Source organism: Podarcis melisellensis, assembly GCF_964234715.1.
Source record: "Podarcis melisellensis genome assembly, chromosome: 1".
NCBI lineage: Eukaryota > Metazoa > Chordata > Lepidosauria > Squamata > Lacertidae > Podarcis > Podarcis melisellensis.
This window is the reverse complement of record NC_138528.1, coordinates 56,601,177-56,623,054: the sequence shown is the minus strand read 5'-3', so window position 1 is coordinate 56,623,054 and position 21,878 is coordinate 56,601,177. Positions and strand designations below refer to the sequence as shown.

Below are 21,878 nucleotides of genomic sequence, written 5' to 3'. Positions count from 1 at the left end.
TCTGGATACTGTGGGACTGCAACTCCCATCATCCCTCAAGACTGGCCATGCTGGCTGGGGCTGATGGGAGTTTGAGGCCAGCAACCCCTGGAGAGCCACAGGTTCCCCATCCACGCTCTACAAATACATTTTCAACACATCTCTCCCCCTTGCTCCTATACAGCTCCCCTCTATCCTTTTCCTCCTTTAGTCTATTAACAATACGCCCTTCACAGAAGAAGCATCGTTTACTTGCAAATCTCTCCCCAAACAGTGAGCGCTTTGCATAGATGGCATGATGTCTCAGTTTTTTAAATATTCCACTCTAAATGTTCATCCAGTAGAGAATGCAAAGGTGGAAGCAACCCTTGACAAAAGTGTTGGGTGTTAGCAGTGCTATTTTTCTAGAAAAAGAGGTGCCAGAACTCACCATGAACTCCTCCCTCGTTCTTTTAGAATGGCACCCACCTGAGAGGTGCTGGAACTGAGTTCCAGTGAGTTCCAGCTGAAAAAAGCCCTGGGTGTTAGGGAGGAGTTTTGTTCCCGTTAGCGACTTCCCAACCCTGCCATCTAATTTTCAGTACAGATCAAAGCATTAAGGTACCGATTCAGTTTTGTCACACCCAAACAAGCTGTTGCAACTAAATGTGGTGGAGAATGTACATTCCAACATACTTCGGAATGTGCATCTCCTTCACAAAAACGCAACAGACTGCATGTTTTCCTGCCTGAATGGTTTATACTTGCAGCTTCTAATCCAGCAAGCAAGGTTTCCTGAGCTAGACTGGAGTCTTTGCTTTGGGTGTCCGTGCCTATAAATCTCAGCTGCACAGTGAATGGTCAGGTCTTTTGTACTGGGAACTTTCAGCAATCCAGTTGCCGGCGAGGGAAGCCAGCAAATTTGGGCCAAAATCCCATCCTAGTGCAGTTAGATGAGCAAGTGCTTTGAGCATCCCAGCTTATCCAGACAGGGTCACTGTAGTTCCTCTTAGCAATCACACCCTTGAGGTGATGTAAATGGAATGAAGTCTGCTGGCCAGTGTGGACTGCAAGTCCTGCAGGGGATCCAGACCCTGAACTTTACTGTTCCTGCCGTAGATGAGCTGTTTGAAAGGCTCCTGGTCCAACAAGGCACTCATGTGTTTGAGGAAGAAGCCCTCGCAGAAACAGACTAGTTCCTGGGCACTGTGGATCTGAAAAACAGAAGAGCGTCATGTCAGATTGGCGGATAAGTGGGATTTTTTATGCAGCTGTCAATTATCGCCTCTCTCTCCCCCACCCACTCAGACAGCTTCAGTGTATGGGGAGGCTTAAATGCTGACAGCAAATGGTTAAGAGGATATTAATCCTGGGGTTAACGAATATTTTCTGTCCCCTGTGTGTGTGTGTGTTTGGGGGGGCAGTTCTACTGGGATATTTTAAAGAGGGTAAAAGTCTCCCTCTTTCTAATCCCTTTGTGATCTCCTGCTGCTTGTTGAGCCAAAGTCAAGTAACTCTTAAAGGAAAAGAGCAGCTGGTCAATGAAATAGCCAAGATGATACCTGTTTTGTTATGTGAGGGTGCAATCCATGTGGCACCCCATGACAGCATAATGAGCAGTACCAGATGGCACATGGTATTAGCAGTCAAAGAAATTCTGTGCATATACGATGAGCCTTAGAAAAAGTGGATGTTTAATAAAACACACAAGAGCTACTCTAAGGTACCCTGCTGCTGTGTTGGGAAAGATGGTTCCAGCCCCTGATTATTTATAATCTACTGGGCTGCCACCTCATTGGTAGAAAAACGTTCTGATGATATGTCTTGATAAAAAGTATGTATGATGAGGGAGTCTGTTTCTGGTGTTTCCCTTCCACAGCATAATATGGACCACCTTCTTCCCAGTTCATAGAAGTGAAAGTTCCAACGAAGAAGCAATAAATATTTGAAAAATGGTTGTGGTGTTGGATATACCAGGCCTAGTCACTTGTGTCACCATAATGCAACACCTGCGTCATACCCCGGTTCATGCTGGAGTTATTGCCTGCTTCTTAACATGATTCCGGTGCTTTTAATAATGGGCTGCTGGGCAGAAATTAAACAAGTGACACTTTCCCTAGAAGGAAGATGCAGTGTTGATTGAAAACATCTGCTGAGCATCTACAAGCCATGGAGCTGCTTGTGGGATAGGAATCCTGTCACAGAAAGATAGACCAATATACAATTTATGAACGAGACCTAACAGTTAGTTGACTCTAACTTGTTAAGACTATTTGCTGCTGCTGATAACGTGTGCATCATTACAACAACACTGCCTTTCCTCTCCTTTTTTCCGAGCGGCAAAGTGGCAAGTCTGTGCCTTAGCTGCACCACTTCACACTGCAAAGGGGAGCTTAGAAGATGGACTGCTAGAAACTTTCTCCACGGCACGATGTCACTGACATCCCAGTTTTCCATGAGTGGCATTCAACTAAATAACTGAGCCAACGCAACAACTCCTCTGCTTGTGCAATGGGACTTCCCTTCTCTCCTTCCTCTGTGTATACCCCATGCCACCCCCAAATCTGCTCTAGAGGAACAGATGGGGGGTGGACATGGTGAGTGGAGTGGGCACAAGTGGGAAGTCATTTCGCTCATTGTATTATTTAATCAAATACCACCCCTTAATGTTCTTCTATGCAGAGGAGCATCTCGTCTGGGATTGCTCAGTCGACATAATTCAAATACAGCATACTTGCTTGTTGTGGACAAGCAAGAAGTGGTGAACTGTGTCCTTTGTGTCCTTCTGGACTTCTCCAAAAGCAAAGCTGGCCAGCCACTGATTGAAACAAGGATCAAAACTAGATTACTCCTTGCTCTGATCAAGCAGGGCTATTCTTACGTTCACAGCACCTGAAAACACTTGCAAGTCTTATTGAGGCTGAATGGAAGAGGGCTTGTCCTTTACCTTGGCATATTTATAGATGTTGACGCAGCTTTCGGTGCTGATGGTTTGGGCGCAAAGTATTTCACAGTGTCTCTGGAGGCCGTCCAACTGGAATAGGCTGGCAGCGGAGAGCAGCTAGTGAGGATGAAAGAGAAGTCACTGAAGATGACAACGGGTGATTGACAAGGGAAGCTGTGCACATCAAGGAAGCAAAACCGAAACTTGTTTTGTTTTTGCACAGCCTCCCAACTTCCTTGCAAAACTGAACTGTGTAATTGGCGCTTTTCCTTATTCTTGAGCTACAGCATTAATGGGTCAGGAAGCATCTCCCAAAGCCTTAATCAAAATGTTCAGCTCTACAGATGGTAGAATCCTCCTTTGAATTGCAGGAGGGTTAACTTGCCTGAAAATGCCCCTGTCATAATTTCTCTTGTCTATTAGAGAGAGAGAAATGTCAGGGAGATGTGTCAGTTAATCCAATATGGACATTAAGTCCACAGATAACACCGAGTAAGATGTAAGAGTGTTTTGGTAGCGTACTATGGCTGTCCCACTTTAGACTGAAAGTGTATTCCCTCACAAAACAAAACAAAACAAAATGCAATGCATGTAGGAAAGCAGGGCATTAAGAAGTTTAGTTCAGCTCTCTCCATGGATGTACTAGTTTTACTGTTTACAGAGCTTTCTATAGGAGGAACACTTAAAAAACAATTGCTCGGCTATGTGCTGCACAGCAGTAAAATCCAGAATTTAGCCATTTATTTTAAGTATTGGAAATTTTCACGGAGGAGTCCACTCAACAAATAATCCCCACACATATTATGAGGCGGTCCAGTTATGTGGAGTACTGTACTATGTGTGTATCTGAATGGCTGGATCAGGTTTAAGCCCTCCAAAGTTATAGGGAACTGGAATTGTATACCTCACACCTCTCCCCCTCCATCTCCCTGTCCAATAACCTGAATGTCTAATCGTTGTTTCAAATTCTATGTGTATCAGGCTGAACTGCTTATCTTTCCTGCCAGGGCTAATTCTCCTTGATTACTCTCCATATCTCTCAGCAACCTTTCCTCCTGACCACGTAGGCAGTCTTGGCTTTATCTCTAAGACCCCCCTCTCCTTTGCGTTGGTTACACAGCTGTGTCACTTCTCCCCAAAAGCCCTCCAACTTCTCTCGGTCTGGTCAGCTTAAATTCTGCTATGCTCTGGCCATTCACCTGTGTCTGGGATGACTGCCATTTTCTCCCCCCCCCCCCAATCATTCAGTAGTTTCTCAGTCTATAATGCTGCCTCCAAACTTATTTATCATACTCATCGCTTAGGTAGTGTGAAGCCTCCTTCTTAAAACCCAATTGCTTGCTTCCCTCACAATCTCTGCTCCTTAAACCGAGCCAATCTCAGCCTCCCAAAGGTCTATTGCACTCTGTTGTGACTCTACCCATTATCCCACACACCCTTCCTAAAGGTGCATGTAGTATTTTATCTCCTTCAAATCCCTTCTTTAAATCTCACCCTTGCCATTAGTCCTTGATCCTCCCCTGAGCTTTAAAGGGTTTTAAGTAAGTAAAGCTGCATTTACCCCACATTTCTCTGTTGCTGCCCCTTTCTCTCTTCCTCCCTTTCTCTTTTGTTTCCCTGTTGCCAATTGCAATCTCCTGCCTATTTTTGTCACACTGTTATTATTTTTCAGTTAAGGCTCTGTGTACACTGATTGGTACCATAGAAAAAGTTAAAAGTGAACAGCCTTGACCTCAAAGCAAAACAATACAGAATAAAGCAGCATGGAGCAATCCTCAACTAGTCTAGACCAGCTGCAACACGAGTGTGTCATGGCATGTTTGTGCCATTTTCTTCCATAATGAACTCTCCCTACTCATGCTGTGATGCAATATGATCACATTTTGAGTTTTCACACCCGCGCATCGCATCGCTTTTATTTGCTGGATGCTCTTCTAAACTTTGCTTTGTTTCAATGAATCTCACAATCAGGGCAATAAGATACAGGTGGAAACATGGACTAGCCTTTAAAAATAACAGCTTAAAACATCAGGTAAGAGAGGTAAGCGGCAAATACAGAGTGAAAAAAAGAAACAACAGACATAACGCCCCCCAGATTCCAAAACTGTGGAGCATCTAACCCGGGGTGTGTGGGGAACCTTTGGCCTTCCAGGTGATGCTGAACTATAATTCCCATCACCATTGCTGATTGGCCATGTTTGTAAATTACAGTGGTACCTCTAGATACAAACGAGATCCATTCCTGAGCCCTGTTTGCATCTAGAGGTAAACGTAACTAGCGACGGCACATCTGCGCACATGTGCGTCGCTTTTTGCTGCTTCTGCGCATGCGCGGGACGTCATTTTGAGAGTCTGCACATGCACAAGCGGCGAAACCCGGAAGTAACGCGCTCCACTACTTCTGGGTTGCCGTGGAGCGCAACTCAAACACGCTCAACTCAAAGCGTATTCAACCCGAGGTATGACTATATAACAACCTGGTTGTAGATTTTGATTTAGCTGGCCCAGTATGTTAAATTGACAAAAATGAACTTCCACCTAACTTGAACCTTGTACTATTAATTTTCTACATAAATGCACAGATTAACTAGTCTACGGGCTCCCCATTTCCAGTCACTGAGCCACAAAGTGGAGTATCTGTTTTCCTCATCCTATTATTATTATTATTATTATTATTATTATTATTATTATTATTATTATTATTATTTTATTTATACCCCGCCCATCTGGCTGGGCTTCCCCAGCCACTCTGGGCAGCTTCCAACAAAATATTAAAATACAATAGTCCGTCAAACATTAAAAGCTTCCCTAAACAGGGAAGTGCTCTTTTTGTTTCAGAATATATCACATGGGCACTCAGTCTAAACTCTTAGGAAATCATTTGTCAAACAGCACAGTGTGCCTGCAAAGCACAAATTTTGTGGTATAGATACACGTCCCCAATATTATTGACACTAACATTTCTATTCCGCCAGTCCTATGCAGGCAATTAAGAGTTCATCCTTCCACAATGCTTGTTTTTAACCTTTTTCCTTTTAAATTGCTTTTAACTTTTGAAGGCTTTTATTGTATCTTTTTAATGCAAACTCCTTTGAAGTGTGCTTATGGTTTATTGGTATATAAATAAATAAATAATCCTGAACCAGCACAAGATGACAACAGACCAGTGGTTCTGAAACTATTTTTCTCTGGGCTTCATTTTCAGAATAAATATTTGCTCACACCACACCGAATTTCTTATTGATCAGAAATACATTGGAAAACATAAAGAAACAACTCCTAGAAGTGCTTGATTTATAACACAGAGCACGACTATTTTATAACATGATCATGGGACATCCAGAAAGTAGAAAACAAAGCAGCTACATAAGAACATGAATCATTCCCAAAATATAATGATAAATAGCAACCAGGATCGTCCTCAGAATCACTTGATGCTCTTGCTCTCATTTTGAAAAGATACCTATCCATATTCTGGGGGTGGGGGAGAAATCTGTGAAACTACTATACTATACTATACTATACTATACTATACTATACTATACTATACTATACTATACTGAAATGTTTAAATGTTTCTGTAATTGTCCTTGCATCTTCCTGCCACACTTGCCATCCTCTCCTGCTACACCCTTTGAGAACCATTGCAATAGACTGAAAGGGGTTGGGAGAAATGCTCTCACCTCTAAAATATCAGCAGTAGGAATTTCCATAGATTCTGTTCCTCCATAATATAAATATTGCATCAGCATCTGAAACAGGAACACAGCCAAAGCAGTGAGAAATGTGAACTCACAGGTTTGCCTTGGGAAACTCACACAGCAACTTGGCTCTCAATACAGAAACTTTCAGTGATTATAAATTAAAGCAAGTGCAATATGCAATATTAATTTCCGTGTAAGCTCTTTACTATTCAACTCTGGCGATGGACCGGTCTGGCCAGCAAAGTCTGGATGCAAACATAGCAATTACAGCTCAGCTCGAGATTAAAATACAGAATGACTCCACTTTGCAAACTGAGCTGCAATTGCATTTTTCCTATATAGCCAAAGCACAAAAAATAAGTGATTGATGGCTGAGGAAAGAGTGCAAATAAACGGATCCTTGTGTCAGTTCTACAGAATGTTACTTTTAGGCTTTCAGTTTTCCAGCCTCAACACATTTTCCCATAGATCTTTAAAAACAGATCTGGAAAGTGGGAAGAGCTCCTGAGTGCTGGATTTCAGTGGTGTATATTTTTGTTTATATGCCAATGCCAACTCTCCCTTTTCATGACATACTGGACATTAAGGATTGCAGATGTTTGAAAAAGAGAGTAAAAGTTAAATATTCCAATCCTTTTAACCTTTTGACCATTAAACAGATTCAACACAAAGGCTGCACATTTTCTGACTCTATTCAGACCTCACTTGCTTAACATGGCATAAAAATTATGCCTCGTAACTTCCAGCAGATTTTGGTGACTGTTTACACAAGTACAGTTTGAGCTGTGCTAGGAGTCCCAGTTATCTCTGGTATACATTTGCTGTCATGGACAAAAGTAATAGCAATTCATCACCAATGCAAAAAGTGACACCATGACATGAAAACTGCTGCTGAGCATTTCAGCAATCTCTGATTCACAAGCTCCTTTGCCCACATCAACAAGTAACCGGGGATGGAGTAAAGCGTTTGGTTGGACAAATGAATTTTGGGTAGATCTCAGTTTGATGAATGAATTTTAGAGTTCATTTATATTGGTTTCTTCTTTTGAACATAAGCAAAACCCGCTTCTTCAGCCAAAATTGTTAATTCTTTTGAATGACAGGTCCCCTAAACCTGAAACTTTTCAGACTATGATGCCTCTGAATCATACTCAATTTTAGCATTTGAAAAGGGTAACAGTGCAGATTATTCTTAAATACATACCTTGAAGATATTGTACTTCATATCACTAATTTCTACAGTCTTGCTGCCTTGACTGTCTTGTTCAGTTTTATTGGTCATCAGTGTCTTAAACCTGTGAAAGCAGACGAAAGATTTCAGAAAGAGCCTTTCAAGCTGCATTTGCTTAGATTATTTTTCTATATGTGAAGTGAAAAAAGGGCCTATGGCTTTAAGAGTTTCAATGACACCTTCTTTCCTGATAGAAAAATCCATGTGAGAGGCAGAATTAAAAATATGTAGGTAAAACCATTTTTTTGACTAGCTCCTGGTATATGAAAGAAGTTATGAAGGTCTGATTAAGGTTTAACATGAGGCTAGGCCGGAAACAAGCCGTGTGATTGCATGCACCCTCCTGCCTCTCATTATTTCCTCTTGTCCTTCAAAGCCTGGTTTTGGCTAATATGTGATCTTATCCAACTCTGGTGAAACATGAAATACTTGCCAATCAGCTGACTGCTTCCAAGTACAGACAGTCCCAACGGGGGTTGCATCACTGACTGCAAGCCCTGCTTTCAGCAGGAATGGGCTCCCCTCTGGAGCCCTGATCTAAACTTCCAAAGTGAAACCAATCCCAGTGGAGCTTGGGTTTGGTGTCAAATTTTAAAGGAGATGAATGCCAGTCATGTTTTCCAAGAAACAATCAGGAGCACAGTTTAACCTTCCTGAGGTTGTTCCTTTCCATCAGTACCTTTACTTGCCCTGCACCTGACAACAGGTAATGGGCAGCCGGTTCTAGTTGAAAAAATGGTCTTGTGGTCAAAACCAGAAGCCATGTTAGGTCTAATGAGACCCACAGGCAGTAGGTTTCCCATGCCTGCTACATACCATATCTAATCTTGTTTAGTCCTGTTCTCCTTGAAAGAAGAAAAGCCTCCCTCTGGCCTTCCACTCTGCCATTCTGAGCTGCAACCATCCATTAATCCTCCTTCTACAGCTTAAGTATTTCAAGTTATCAATAAAAGCTGAAGAATGGTTCACATGAATGTGTAGATCGGATGTGACAGATACACAGACTAACATGTATGAAGGAGAATACAGCTGCCAAGACAGCGATGCTTCCTTGCATCCATATTCAAAGAAATGACAGCTTGGCATTGTGAAAAACTAAAATAGGGATTACTTCTTTGAGTAAGCAACTCAACTATTCATCTTTCTTTATCTTGGAATGACTCTGCAAAGGTATCATGTGCCACTTCCTAAGTATCTCACCTGTTTGAAGCAGTCACCAGAAGAACTTTGTGTGCGTAAAACAGTTTTCCTTCCACTAGAAAAGTAACATCGGACATATCTTTGTTATTTAAAAAGTGAGGATCTGTGAATGAGAAGGAGAAGAGGAGGAGGAAATGGTTTAGAAAGGCTTTACAGCTACGAAGTCAAAAACAATACTCTCAAAATCTCTGCTGGTGACCATCTTACCTAGGCGTGCTGGAAGTGTCTTCCTGATTTCAGGAATGCCAGGGATGGGGCTGCTTCCATAGCAATGAGCGAAGATAGAGGCAAGTTGCTGGTTGATAGACTCATTCTGTGAATAAGAACGAATGGAGATCATTAGAGCTCTGTAAGGACCAATCTCAGACAGCTAAAAGCTGCCTATTTTCCTTGCTGCTCCCTTACAGTATAGAGAGGAATATGAAGGACAAGGAGTTAAAATTCAGCTCTCTGCAGAGTGTAAGGTTCAAACAGAGCTAATTTTAAATCCATTCTTACTGGAATATCTCTTTGCTAAGAAAAATACAAATCTGGACCCCACTATGTGAGCTAGATGTCTTTTCTGAAGCATATAGGGATGTGATTCCACAGCTGGGAGGGGTGATTTTTGCAACTAGTTGTGAATTGCTGAATCTGGAGTAAGACTAGGGTCTGTATTATCCTTTTGAAGTGTCTATCTACTTCTGTATAATGCAGTGTGACTATTTAGATCTTTGCAAATTGCATGCATTTAAATTTCCATGTATGCAACTGTGTGGCAGAAAGTCAGAATAAAAGTATTTTTGCTGTGTGTGTGTGTGTTTTAATGAAATCCTTTTAGAGCAAACTCACTACATTTATCTCAATTACTATTAGAAGGAGGGTCTCTGCTTAGATGGAGACCTTGTTGAGAACTTTTACATTTGATCTCTGGCAAAATTGTGTTAATCAGGCTCAAGTAAACACAGCATGGTATTGTCCCCTGCTTCCAGAATTAACTGGGATCCTCACATATCACTGATTCCGCCCAAGCAAACTACAGAGCCCTTGGAAGGAGCCGGAGATTTTCTTGAGCCAAACAATGCATATCTGAATATAGTTTTGAAACTGATTACTTTGCTGGTTCTGAGGATTTCAAACATCAGCTGCAGTCCATCATTAACCAGCTCTTCATTGTAGTCCTCTTCTTTAATGGTGACGAATTCCCGTAGAAGATTCTGCACTACTGAGTAACGAGACTGATAAAAAGTTGTTTGGAGTGACTCAATCCACACATGGAGCTTCCATGGGATTCCTGTGGCCATTCATTAGAAAGCAAAAATGATTATTTTACCACGGAGAAAGCTCTGAATTGATGGCAGCAAAAGAAAAGGCAGAAAATATACATATTTTTTTTTTGCTGAATCAAACCAAATGATTCTTCTCAATATTCTAACCAGATGTCTCTGGGGAATTTACTTGCAAGGTATGATAGACGTAGTGGGTTGTATATAAAACTAGTCCTACTCAGAGCAGACCCACTGAAGTTATAAAGATAAAGGTAAAGGACCCCTGACAGTTAAGTCCAGTAGCGGATGACTCTGTGATTGCGGCGCTCAGGGAGCTGATGTTTGTCCGCAGACAGTTTTTCTTGGTCATGTGGCCAGCATGACTAAACCGCTTCTGGCAAAACCTTTCTGCCGGAGCAGTACCTATTTATTTATTTGCACTTTTTGGCATGCTTTTGAACTGCTAGGTTGGCAGGAGCAGGGACCAAGCAATGGGAGCTCACCCCATTGTGGGGATTCGAACCGCCAACCTTCTGATCGGCAAGCCCAAGAGGCTCACTGGGCCAGTCCACTGTCAAGCAGACCTTGCAGGGGGCTGGACTATATTTTGGAGAAAAAAAAAGAAGAACGAATTCCTATGCACCACAAATAACCCAGAGATGCATTTTAAATAAAAGCACACATTCTACTCATGTAAAAACACGCTGATTCCCGAACCGTCCGCTTGCCGGACTGAGAAGGCGATTGGACCACATCCAGTCCACGGACCTTAGGTTACCTACAAATGTCCTATACATTGTTTCTAAAACTGAACATTGCTACAACTAGATGTTTACAACAAACACAGTGAGTTCTTTGGCATGGATCAAATTAGGAACAGATGTGAAACGATTTAAAAAAATCTTGGTGATCTGTATTTATTTATTTGCTCTGCTTTTAGAATGTGCAAACAAATGTTAAAAGTTGAGAAATCACAGGTCCACGTTCTGTTACTTTGCAATTCTCATGTGTTACTCCAACAGTAATGAGGGCCCTCTTTCTGCTTCAGAAACACTATAATTAATAAATAAAATATGGATAAACACAGAAATGCAAATATTTCCTCTCTCCACTACTTCTGTTGTCTTGCCTTTTAGAATGTAAGCTTTCAGGCAGGTGCTGACTTATTAAAGTTTTATGTAATGTATTCTAGAAACATATTTAGAGGAATTCAATGCTGCACTCTTCTGATCGTTCCAGTGGTGCAAGCATTTGGGCTTGCCAGATAGAGCGATCCCTCACATGCTGTTTCAGAGGTCCTCCCTACCCCTCAGATCCAATTTTGGGAGTGCAGGGGGTACACAGGGGATGACAAAGGGGGGGCACTCAGTGGTTGAATCCCGTCCATTATATTAGATGTAATAAAAAAAATGTTTATAGACAGAGAGAGTGGGAATTCCTGTATCTTAAATTTGCAGGCCTTGTTGTTCTTGAAGCAATGTGTCCGGAAATGAGCTCCCCTTACCAAGCGTTCTGAGCTCCATTGTGATGTCGACGTAACCATGCTCAGCACTGTAGTACATGGCCTCTTGCAAAGCCTTCATCCTGGCTTTGCATAGCTTAACTTGGCCCTCGTTGGAGCTTCCTTGGCTGGAGGTGTCACTGTCCACGCCCTCTGCTAAAATCTCTTCCAGCGAGAGGACATCTCCCTTGGACTGTTGCGGCTGGGTCAAGAGCTTGCGCAGAACATTTCTACAATAAAGGAAAACGAGAGATGCTATTCACGGTTGGGTGTGGTATCCCAACAGGTTCTCTTCAGGTGTTCAGATCCTGTGTTTGTTAAACATGGGGTGTGGAGGGTGGGGCATGAGAGATGAGTGTGCTATAGCAATATTCCCCATTGAACCTGTGGCCCTCCACAAGTTGCAGAGTGACTGTCTGAAGAAGAGAGCTTCCTGTACTCATGGAGGCTCCGCACAGATCTTGAAAACCCCATTACAGTGGTACTTCAGGTTAAGAACTTAATTCGTTCCAGAGGTCCGTTCTTAACCTGAAATGGTTCTTAACCTGAAGCACCACTTCAGCTAATAGGGCCTCCCACTGCTGTCACACCACTGCCACGCAATTTCTGTTCTCATCCTGAAGCAACGTTCTTAACCTGAGGTACTGTTTCTGGGTTAGTGGATTCTGTAACGTGAAGCGTCTGTAACCTGAGGTACCACTGTATTCTAAAACACACAAGAATGTACTCCATGGATACTGAAGTCTCCCCACTTCAGAAGATTGCCCTCCTGCTTGTGGAAAGTGATCCCAATGGCAACTGGAATGGCGGAGGCAGAGCTAGCATGCTCATTGTCCCCTCACCTCTTTACTCAACATGTACAGGTATTGCCTGAAGAGGGCTATAAAGTATGAGCTCATTCCAGGTTATGAGAGAAGTTTGGGTTAATAGACCCTTATCTCCACAGATATGCTTTAAAGATGGCAAAGTGCCTTTTCATATCAGCAGGATAAATATAAAAGCAGAATTCAACATTAAATCCTTTCAGTGCTTGAATACTTATTGTTTTGTCCATAGGCTATCTATGTTTCCCACCCACCTACCCCAATTTGTATCCCCTTTCTTCCTCCAAAGAGCAAGAGAAGCATACATGGGTTCATCTTCCTTTACCATCATAACAATCTTCAGCAGGTCCCCATTCCACTGCACCACACAAATTTACATGACAGCCACACCAACTGTTAGTGGTTGATCCAAATTACTGCTTGCCACTGTTCTCTCTGCGCACAAGCTGGGCACATGACGTTTTCTGTATGACTACAGAGGGCACAAATTTATCTCTCCTGTATGCTCTCCTTGTGCATTTTTTCCAGAAAGAAGCAACAGATAGGGAAATTTTCTGCTGCTTTTCCCTAGTGAAGAAGTAATTGATACTCCATAGTTCAGGTACCCATGATTTTAGCATAAGTGTGATTGGGGGAGTGAAGTCAAAAGCAAAATATAGCAGCAGAGACACGAGCTCACAATCTTCCTAACTTAGGACTTATGCCATACAAAAATGTTGTTTTGTTCTGTGTTTGTAAACTTTTTAAAAAATACTCTGTTAATGTCAATGTCAGGATGCTGTCAGCAACTCCCAGCTGTTGCCCAGGAAAGTATAAAGACAAATTAAGATTTCTTACCGTCCTTTTTTATTCAGTATTTACAATGAGAGGCTATTAAGCCCAGCCTCTTGGATAATGGCATTGTCCCGAGTGAATCTCCACCCTCCGTCTCTCCCACCTCCTCATTTGTCATTCTCATCATCTTCTCTATGGGTGCTGCTACGTGCTCTCTGTCTCTGAGTTCTTTGCTCTCCTACTTTCAAGGCTCTCTGGGTTCTGGGAGATGAAGTTGGCTGGAATACTTTCTAACAACAACATGTCAGCTGGGTGTTGTTCTGGTTCTTCCATGATTTCTCAACTTCCTCCCTCATCTGCCTCTAAGCTGCTACCTCCAGCAAATCCCTGTCATAAATCTATACTGTCTTCCTCCTCCCTGGAAGGGTCGGGATGGGGAGGAGGTCTCCACCGTTCCTCCTCTGCCCAGTCCCTGACAGTCAATGCCAATGAAGTTCATCCATATTATGCCTATATTGAAGAGGGTAGAGCAGTGGCTAAGAGTGAGTGGGTTATGCCAGCCCTGCAAAATGCCCCTGGTCTTGTTATACCCATATTGCTGGAGGAAGAGGGGAGATACTGTACAACCACCTTGAAGTACATTCCATTGCTGTTAACTTGGCATTTTAAGCATCATTGTCTGGAGATGAGTGCCTGTCTATGAGGTTTACCTGTGTCCATGTGCAGCGGCGTGGCTAAAGCAATTCATGTCCTCGTGAAGCGATGATGACATCCCATTGGCTTCTAGCATGCTTAGAAGGGGATCTGCTCCCCGGCTCAGTAGCAAGCTGACTAGCTCATAATTGCCTAGAAAGACAAACCATTTTACCTTTATTGGCATTTTCAAAGGATATACTATATTGTATAGAAACCATCTGATTTATGTATTCATTCATAGAGAGAAAATGGGTTATAGTTTAACTGATGCACAACACACATTAAAATGCTATACAGTAAATGACACACAGCTGAGAAACAATCCAGGTATAAAAGAACACACATATGGCCAGTTCACATATAGTGAGCAGAGAATCCTGTACATAGGGTGGGGCACGTCCCACTGAGTGTACAAGAGAATGTGCAGTCTAGGAAACGAGTATACAACTTTGTGCATTTGTACAGCAGGTACCTATGACCATTCCCCCTGAAATAGGATGAAGAAGACCAGATGGACATGCCTCCACTTGGGTCACACACAGCCTTGTACAAATCGCGCAACTTACACATCATCCCAGTGCCCCACTGTGCACACAGAATGCTCAGTCAGCAATTGCATGACAGCAGCTGTCAGCTTAAAAATATTGAAGGGTGCGGGAACAGATGCGTTTGGCAGTTTTCAAAACATTGCTTTTCCCCACTTTTATGTGTTTTGACACCTACTGCGCATTAAGAGAGCAAATTCCTGCTTCTGGGGAGTGAAAATGCAACGCTTGCTCAGACTTGCCTGCTGCTGAAGCCAGCTGGAGTGGGGTCTCTGCATAGTTGTCCTCTCCACTGTTCACAGCGGAGCCTTCGACGTGGGCTCCAGCATCCAGGAGCAACTGCAAATGCACAGTAGGAATAAACAACTCAAGAAACAGAGCAACAGAAAAAGTACAAGAGTAACCTCCCTCGGCAGAAATCCACTACAATCATACCTCTACTTACGTATCCCTCTGGATATGGAATCTTCAGGTTACGGCTACGGCAAACCCGGAAGTGTATACTTCCAGGTTTTGCTGCATGTGCATGTGCAGAAGTGCTCAATCATGCCGTGTTTGTGTGTGCAGAAGCACACCTCTATTTATGTTATTTTTGGGGTGCGAACGAACCCCCGGAATGCATTAAGTTCATATCCAGAGGATCCACTGTACTAGGCTCATAGCATCCTCCTCTCTTCTTATTGGAGAATGCTGTGCGGAAAACTCCTTCAAGTTTACTTATGTTTACTGCCTTCTTGTTTACCGGCTCTAAAGGTCTCAGTGTGAACGTTCTTCAATGAAACATTACAAAAATAGGGAAAAGGGAATGCTGTCATTAAAAGGAGCATTTTGATTTGTACTTCTGAATATTCCTCAAAGTTGCATGTGGCAGTTACACAACTACCACTGAGTAATCCAAGCATGTGTGTCCATAGGATCTGCCCACATTGTGTTTACTCTGATATCAAGGAAATAAACAACTATCTGACTTTTAGAAGACATCTGAAGGCAGCCCTGTTTAGGGAAGTTTTTAATGTTTGATCTTTTATTGTGTTTTTAATATTCTGTTGGGAGCCGCCCAGAGTGTCTGGGGAAACCAAGCCAGATGGACAGGGTATTATTATTATTATTATTATTATTATTATTATTATTATATCAGAATCGGTCCTACAATTAATTCCCATGGGTCGCTGGAGACACCTGAAAAACAGAGCTTCCAAAGATTAAATGTTTACCACTGAGCAACAGGGAGTGAGTAAACATTAATTGCAGTTAACAAAAACATGGCTTAGAAAGCCCAAGGCTTCATTTCTTCTGAAAGGTTCTGTTGACAGGATTCTCAGCAGTGTCTCTGGGGCAAAACACGCTTATTATCATTGCATGTGTAAATTAAGTGTGCCCGGCCTTTGCAATACTAAAGAGTGCACTGGCAATGTTCCAAGTCTTTGAAGGCAAAATCTCATTTGCATGGACATTTGCATTTATGTATAATTCGAAATTGAATGAACTCTGTCCACAATTGCTTGCTAACTTACGTGAACAGAAATAGCAGAAACAGGAAAATCTCTACCCATGACTGACTACTTGCTGTTGTTCATTTTAAATTCCTATTGACATTAAAGGGAGAAGATAATAGTATTTCAAGAGCCCAAAATACATCACTGGACCCAAATTCTACGAAGCCTTTGACCACAACACAGACAATATAAGCAGAAAGAGGACTTGCACAAGGCAGCAGCTGACATGTTTGGGAGTGTAAGGAATGACTAACACTGGTTTTTCCAATGACATATTAAAGAAACATTTCAAACATGTTGCTTTGCAACTTCTGGATATATTGTTATATTTCATTAATCTAATTTTTAATATGTAGACACATCCTAGCTACCAAATATACTTATCAAGATATCTGTTCATATTGCCTCCTTGGAAGAAGAAAATTAAACAAATAAAAGCTAGTTATAAATGGAGCATCATTCCTTATTCAGTGTGGAGGCACTCTTACCTGGAAGTAAGCCCCACTGAAGTCAATGGGACCTACTTCTGGGTAGACATGTATGGAATTGTGTGGTAAATTGAAATTCTGCATACACTTCCAACTAGACCCACTTAGGATCATACTGCAGGCATTCTTTTCATTACTTAGGAAGAGGGAGGAAACTTTTAGACTTATCTTCTCCATGTAAAGCTCAATTCTGCTAGAACTACTAGAAGAGCCTGGAGAAGCACAACCTGTGCGATGCCACCATTTTATAAATGCACAAATGATTTTACATATATTCTTCCTATATCCTGATATAACTAGTAACTGCAAGAGGATTTGGATTTCCAGATGTCTCTATTGTCCTGCCGTAACTAAGCATGTGATCAATCCTGATCTTAAAACAATCATATTGTGGACAGATCCCTTGGAAATATATCATTTTTTTGATCAATGATGGTACCTTTGCAACTGGTCCATGAAAACTTTAAAAACATTCAGATAAACAAATAATGAGGAGCAAAACATTGCATGACAAATGTTATGACATATTTATACTGCAGACATAGCATATCAGCACTGCAAACTTGCTGAATTTTCCTTCCTTCTGGAAAGCTGGGAAGTAATACAAAATTGACATAAGTTTATTAGTGTGGTATATTTGTTGGAGATGCCCAAGATCATGTGTTGAGCTGAAAAATCAAGTCAGCTTATAATAGTTCTGTCTGCAGATCCAGTACTAATTACTGTTGGGTTATGGGAAAGATTTAATATTCTGGAAAGATAAAGAAATTATAATCTATTTTTTAACAGAGACATATGATAATCTGTCATAACTGGGGAAAAGTAAGAAGTTCTACCTTGGATGAATGAATTTTGAGGTTTGGGGAGTTAATGAATGTAGTAAAATTGACTAATATCCTGAGGTGTAAGAGAAGGTCTTCAAGTCAATAACTTGGTTATTGAAAAATGGAGTGTGTTCGTAATGTAATACAATGCAAGGAAATATTCAACCACATACACTATTAAGTATATTATAAATATAATATGTAGACAAAATATAATGATGACATGAAGTCTTTTTAGGAGTAAGTTTAATATATGTTGTTATTTGTGTGATGACCTGGTACTGTTGTTATTTTTTAAAAAACTATGCTCTATCCTGTTTGTGTTTTTTATTTATAATAATATTAATCTTTACAGGATAGATATATATTCCAAAAGCAACAAAAGCAACTATTTTCTGAACTTGCATGCCCTGCATCTCCTTTTTGTTTCCTGTTATTTCAAACTGCAGATTGACAACTTATCTTTTGCTCACCTGAACTACAGAGATATGTCCATGTAGCACAGCAAAGGTGAGTGCAGTCCAGTGCCGGCTATCAGGATGAACTGATGGGTATCGGGAGGAACTACCAGGGACCTAGGAGAAATTGAAAGAATGTTTAGCCACTGCCATCTTTCTTCTCCCCTTAACAATGCCTGGGAGTGGCACTTCCCTAGTAAATTACGGCCCCTGGGAGTGACAGGCTGACACGACTCAGAAAGTACTGCCAACACCAATCAGTGTATTCAATCCCTTGGGTTTTTCTACTGCATCTCCTGGTTTCCTTCAGAGGCTGCTTTTGCAGGGAGGAAACATTTACTCCCTCTATTTCCCCATTACTATGCCACTGTTAATCATGATCTCATCTGTGGCAAGCTTTGAAGGTGATTTAAGCTTTATTGCTTTAGAATCCATAACAATTATTTTTCAGAGAAGGAAATCTCTCTCTCAGAATGGCCTTCAGTACATGCAATCGTCCCCAAACAAGACACTGTTTCTGAGGGATAATAAGCAATGGTTCTTGGTCAGGCCTTAAACTGGCAGCGTCCCTGGGTTCAGTCTTTACTTACTGGTATATCTAGATTTGCACCAGCATCGATCAGCATCTGGACCATGGCTTCATCACCAGCAGAACAGGCATACATGAGTGGAGTCATACCCTTTAAGGACAAAACATGTGGTCATCAAAAAGCCTGCGATTCAGATTCTCACATGGAGTTTATAGGCACACTTTTGAGCCTTATCTGGGAATACTAACTGCATGAGACAGAATAGCATAAGGGAGAGAGGGATGAGCATGCTAGGTCTGCTCCCCTGTCCCATTGTCACTGCCCATCCTCATCACCCCCCATGAATTGGAGGCAAAGGTCTACACTAGGGAGCTGGTCCTACTTGGGAGAACTCTGCAAGAAGAATAGGCTCCCCTCTTCACATAACCAACTGGAGTCCCTGAAATGGCAGCAGGATACAGCCATTTTGCCTTCCCTTTGTCAACACGTCCATAATGGTTGGCAACCTCCAAAGAACACCCGTGGATTGAGGGGTGTGTGCCTGCTGATGTTCTTGTTGCTGCTGTGTTGCCCCATGAGAAATTTTACTTGGTTGCTGCTGCCCATGAAATTGCCTCTGTCTGCCAATCCCCAGAATGTGATAATGGTGGGCAGCAGGAAGGAAGAGTATCAGTTCTCATGAACTGGAACGTCCTCTGCAACTTAGAATCATAGGGCTACAGAGCTGGAAGAGACAGTGTCTGAGCTATCTCAGTAAGTGCTTTGTATACTGATCTGCCTAATTAATTTTAGATACACCCACACCCCGTCCTTCTACATACCTGATCATCCATTGTATTGACCCCTTCCGGACCCAGTGCTTCTATAGCTTGGTTGATCAAGTCAGTCCTTCCACAGTTCAGCATTCGAAACCCCAAATCCTGCTGGAATTTTTCAGTGGCGGCCTTTGCATCCATTCTCCGGAAGGAACTGAAGCAGCATTCAGGCCTGTTGGTAACACATAGCCAGAAAATATAGCTGCAATTTTAAGCAGTGCATTACTGGTTTTAAAGAGAGGCGTATTATTAATATTAAAGGGGGTTGTATTATTACCCCCTATTATGATTATTTATAGTCCTGAATTTCAGCAGGCCTTGGTTTGACTCGGCTCGGGGAAGATCAGTAGAGGTGGTCGGCGACCTCTTTTCCCCTTTTGAGTGCCACATTGCCTCAGGAGTAATCTGTCCACTACTGCCCCTGCATTCTGAAATGCCCTTCCCTCTGCCATATGTGAAACATCACCTGTCAGTTGCTTAAGATGTCTTGTAAAGACTAATGCTTTTGCCCAGACTTTCCCCGACCACAGAGCTGCAGCCCGTTACTACAAGATGTCTGTACTTATTTGTGTTTGTATTATAACGTTTACACCCGCACACCCCACACCAAAACCCCAATTATTTGTTTGCAGATAGCTGAGGAAAAATATTTTCACACAAAAACATTTTCACACAAAAACATTTTCATACGACCAGGAAAAAGCTTTTAAAGATACAATTCATTTTCTTATCAAATAAAAAAACTGTGCCTTCCAATAAAATCAAGCAGGGCCTTATGACCTAATGAAAATCAGAGTTGTCTTATTCCTTTACTATATGGAACAGTCTCAACTACCCCATCCCATCTCCTTGAATAATAGGACTTTCCCCCTGCTCCCCCTATGCATTTCACACATCTTCCCCATATCAGCTCCAGAGGGTTGTGGGAACCCCTAGAATATATTTAGAAGAGGTGTGGAGAAGGTGAAGAGGGTGGGGGGAATGTGGTGTTGTGCAAGCAGAAATCCTTGCGCTGGTCTGAACTTTCACAGAGGGCCACATTGGCCACCACCTATGGTCTACACTTTAGGTAGGTGGGAATCATATTTCTGAATGCTCCCCCATATGAAAGCTCTATACTCTTAGAAAACTGGCATTAGTGAGCAAGCTTTACTATAATGTCTTGTTCCAGAATGCTAGTTTTGTGCTTGCAAGATTTTTTTTTACATGGTGAAGCAATAAAAAATGGCACTAACCATCTGCGGCCCAAAGACTTACAATGTAGTCTATAGCATGCTGCTGCCCTTTTTAGACTAGCTCTAACACACTGGACCATGTGACAGCTCTCTTGCATGCATGGCCAGCACATTCATTTGATGCAGTCTTCTGTGTAGGCAAACTGGGCCCGTTAAACTGAAATTAACGAGTAAGGTCGCAAGGTGAGAAAGAAGGATCTTTATGAAGCCATCTGAGCTGTCATTTATATATTGTCTTGTATTTTTACTCCACCTTTTTTCCATCATAGAATCCACAGCAGCACACATGCCGTTCTCCAGCAGTCTCCCAGCCAAACACCGACCAGACTAGGAGCTGCTTAGTTTCAGCAAGTTGACAGCCACATCAACATGCTTGTTCTATTATTTGTTGCAAGTTTCCTGCTTTTATTTTATTTTTTACTACCTTATAGGATGTTTGTGAAGATGCATTAAGGTCTACTGTTGGGCAGAAGGGCTTTAGAAATCTTGCTGTGTGATATTTTATTCTATTTTTAGTTTCAACTTCCTATTAAAGAATTTGTTCCATAAAATATAGCACTCTATTAAATTCACAATGTCTCTCTCTTTCTGAGATTAATGTTAGCTTGACTAAGAAGAAAGAAATCTTGCAGTGACTTTTGAGCAATTCATTCATCTGACTACCTAAGGGAAATGCTAATATTTTCCCCAGTGCATTTCATCTAACTATCTTAATGCTCACTAAAAAAGCACGATTAATCTTTGCAGTACCTTTCTTCTCATAATGAATACTAAACCTTTTACGAGATTTACAAATGGTCACACTGGAGGATGTTTGATGACTTGTCCACAGCCAAGCAGGGACTCAGTAGCAGCATCCAATAGAAGGTTGTGAGATAAATAAAACCCTTCCTTCGTGCATAAGATGTATTTATAATCAGCAGCAAACACTGCGCTGAGCAGCAATACAGTAAATAGTGGAAATAATCTCATCATCAAAATCATTGTATAGAAATATTAGACGATTGTGGCAGTTGTGTGATGCCAGGACCACTGCCAGCGCCTGCAAAACTGCCAGAGTATAAATAGTGTCTGAAACACAGATGGCTGTTTACTATGAGTTTATCTACAGTCTGCAAGGGGAAGAGTGGGGAACCATGTTCAGGCTGAGGGCTGCATCCCCTTCTGGGCAACTTCCTGGGTGCCACATGCCAGCACTGAGCAGGGCAAGGGGCAAAGGTGGACAGAGCAACAACTGTGGATTTTAATCATCATCATCATCATCATTATTTATACCCCACCCATCTGACTGGGTTTCCTTTGTGCAGCAGGCTGCTCTCCCCAGACACCTGCACAACCCTTTTAGTCTTCATTCAGGCAAGTAAGAAGCATCTTTAAAGACACATTCCAGGCAGGCAAAAACACTCCA

General features: G+C 41.9%; 1 protein-coding gene across 1 annotated transcript in view; it reads right to left on the bottom strand.

Moving 5' to 3' along the window:
• Positions 1–841: 841 nt before the first annotated feature.
• ABTB2 (ankyrin repeat and BTB domain containing 2) overlaps positions 842–21,878 on the bottom strand; it is a 146,017-nt gene continuing 124,980 nt past the window's right edge. The window contains exons 5-17 of the mRNA XM_081891455.1: positions 19,242–19,407; positions 18,481–18,570; positions 17,906–18,007; positions 14,867–14,963; positions 14,094–14,229; positions 11,789–12,015; positions 10,132–10,310; positions 9,245–9,350; positions 9,038–9,140; positions 7,811–7,901; positions 6,586–6,654; positions 2,906–3,019; positions 842–1,172 (exon numbers count right to left, since the gene is read on the bottom strand). Coding sequence (XP_081747581.1) covers positions 975–1,172; positions 2,906–3,019; positions 6,586–6,654; positions 7,811–7,901; positions 9,038–9,140; positions 9,245–9,350; positions 10,132–10,310; positions 11,789–12,015; positions 14,094–14,229; positions 14,867–14,963; positions 17,906–18,007; positions 18,481–18,570; positions 19,242–19,407 — 1,678 coding nt within the window. The 3' untranslated portion in view covers positions 842–974. The remainder of the gene's footprint in view (positions 1,173–2,905; positions 3,020–6,585; positions 6,655–7,810; positions 7,902–9,037; positions 9,141–9,244; positions 9,351–10,131; positions 10,311–11,788; positions 12,016–14,093; positions 14,230–14,866; positions 14,964–17,905; positions 18,008–18,480; positions 18,571–19,241; positions 19,408–21,878) is intronic.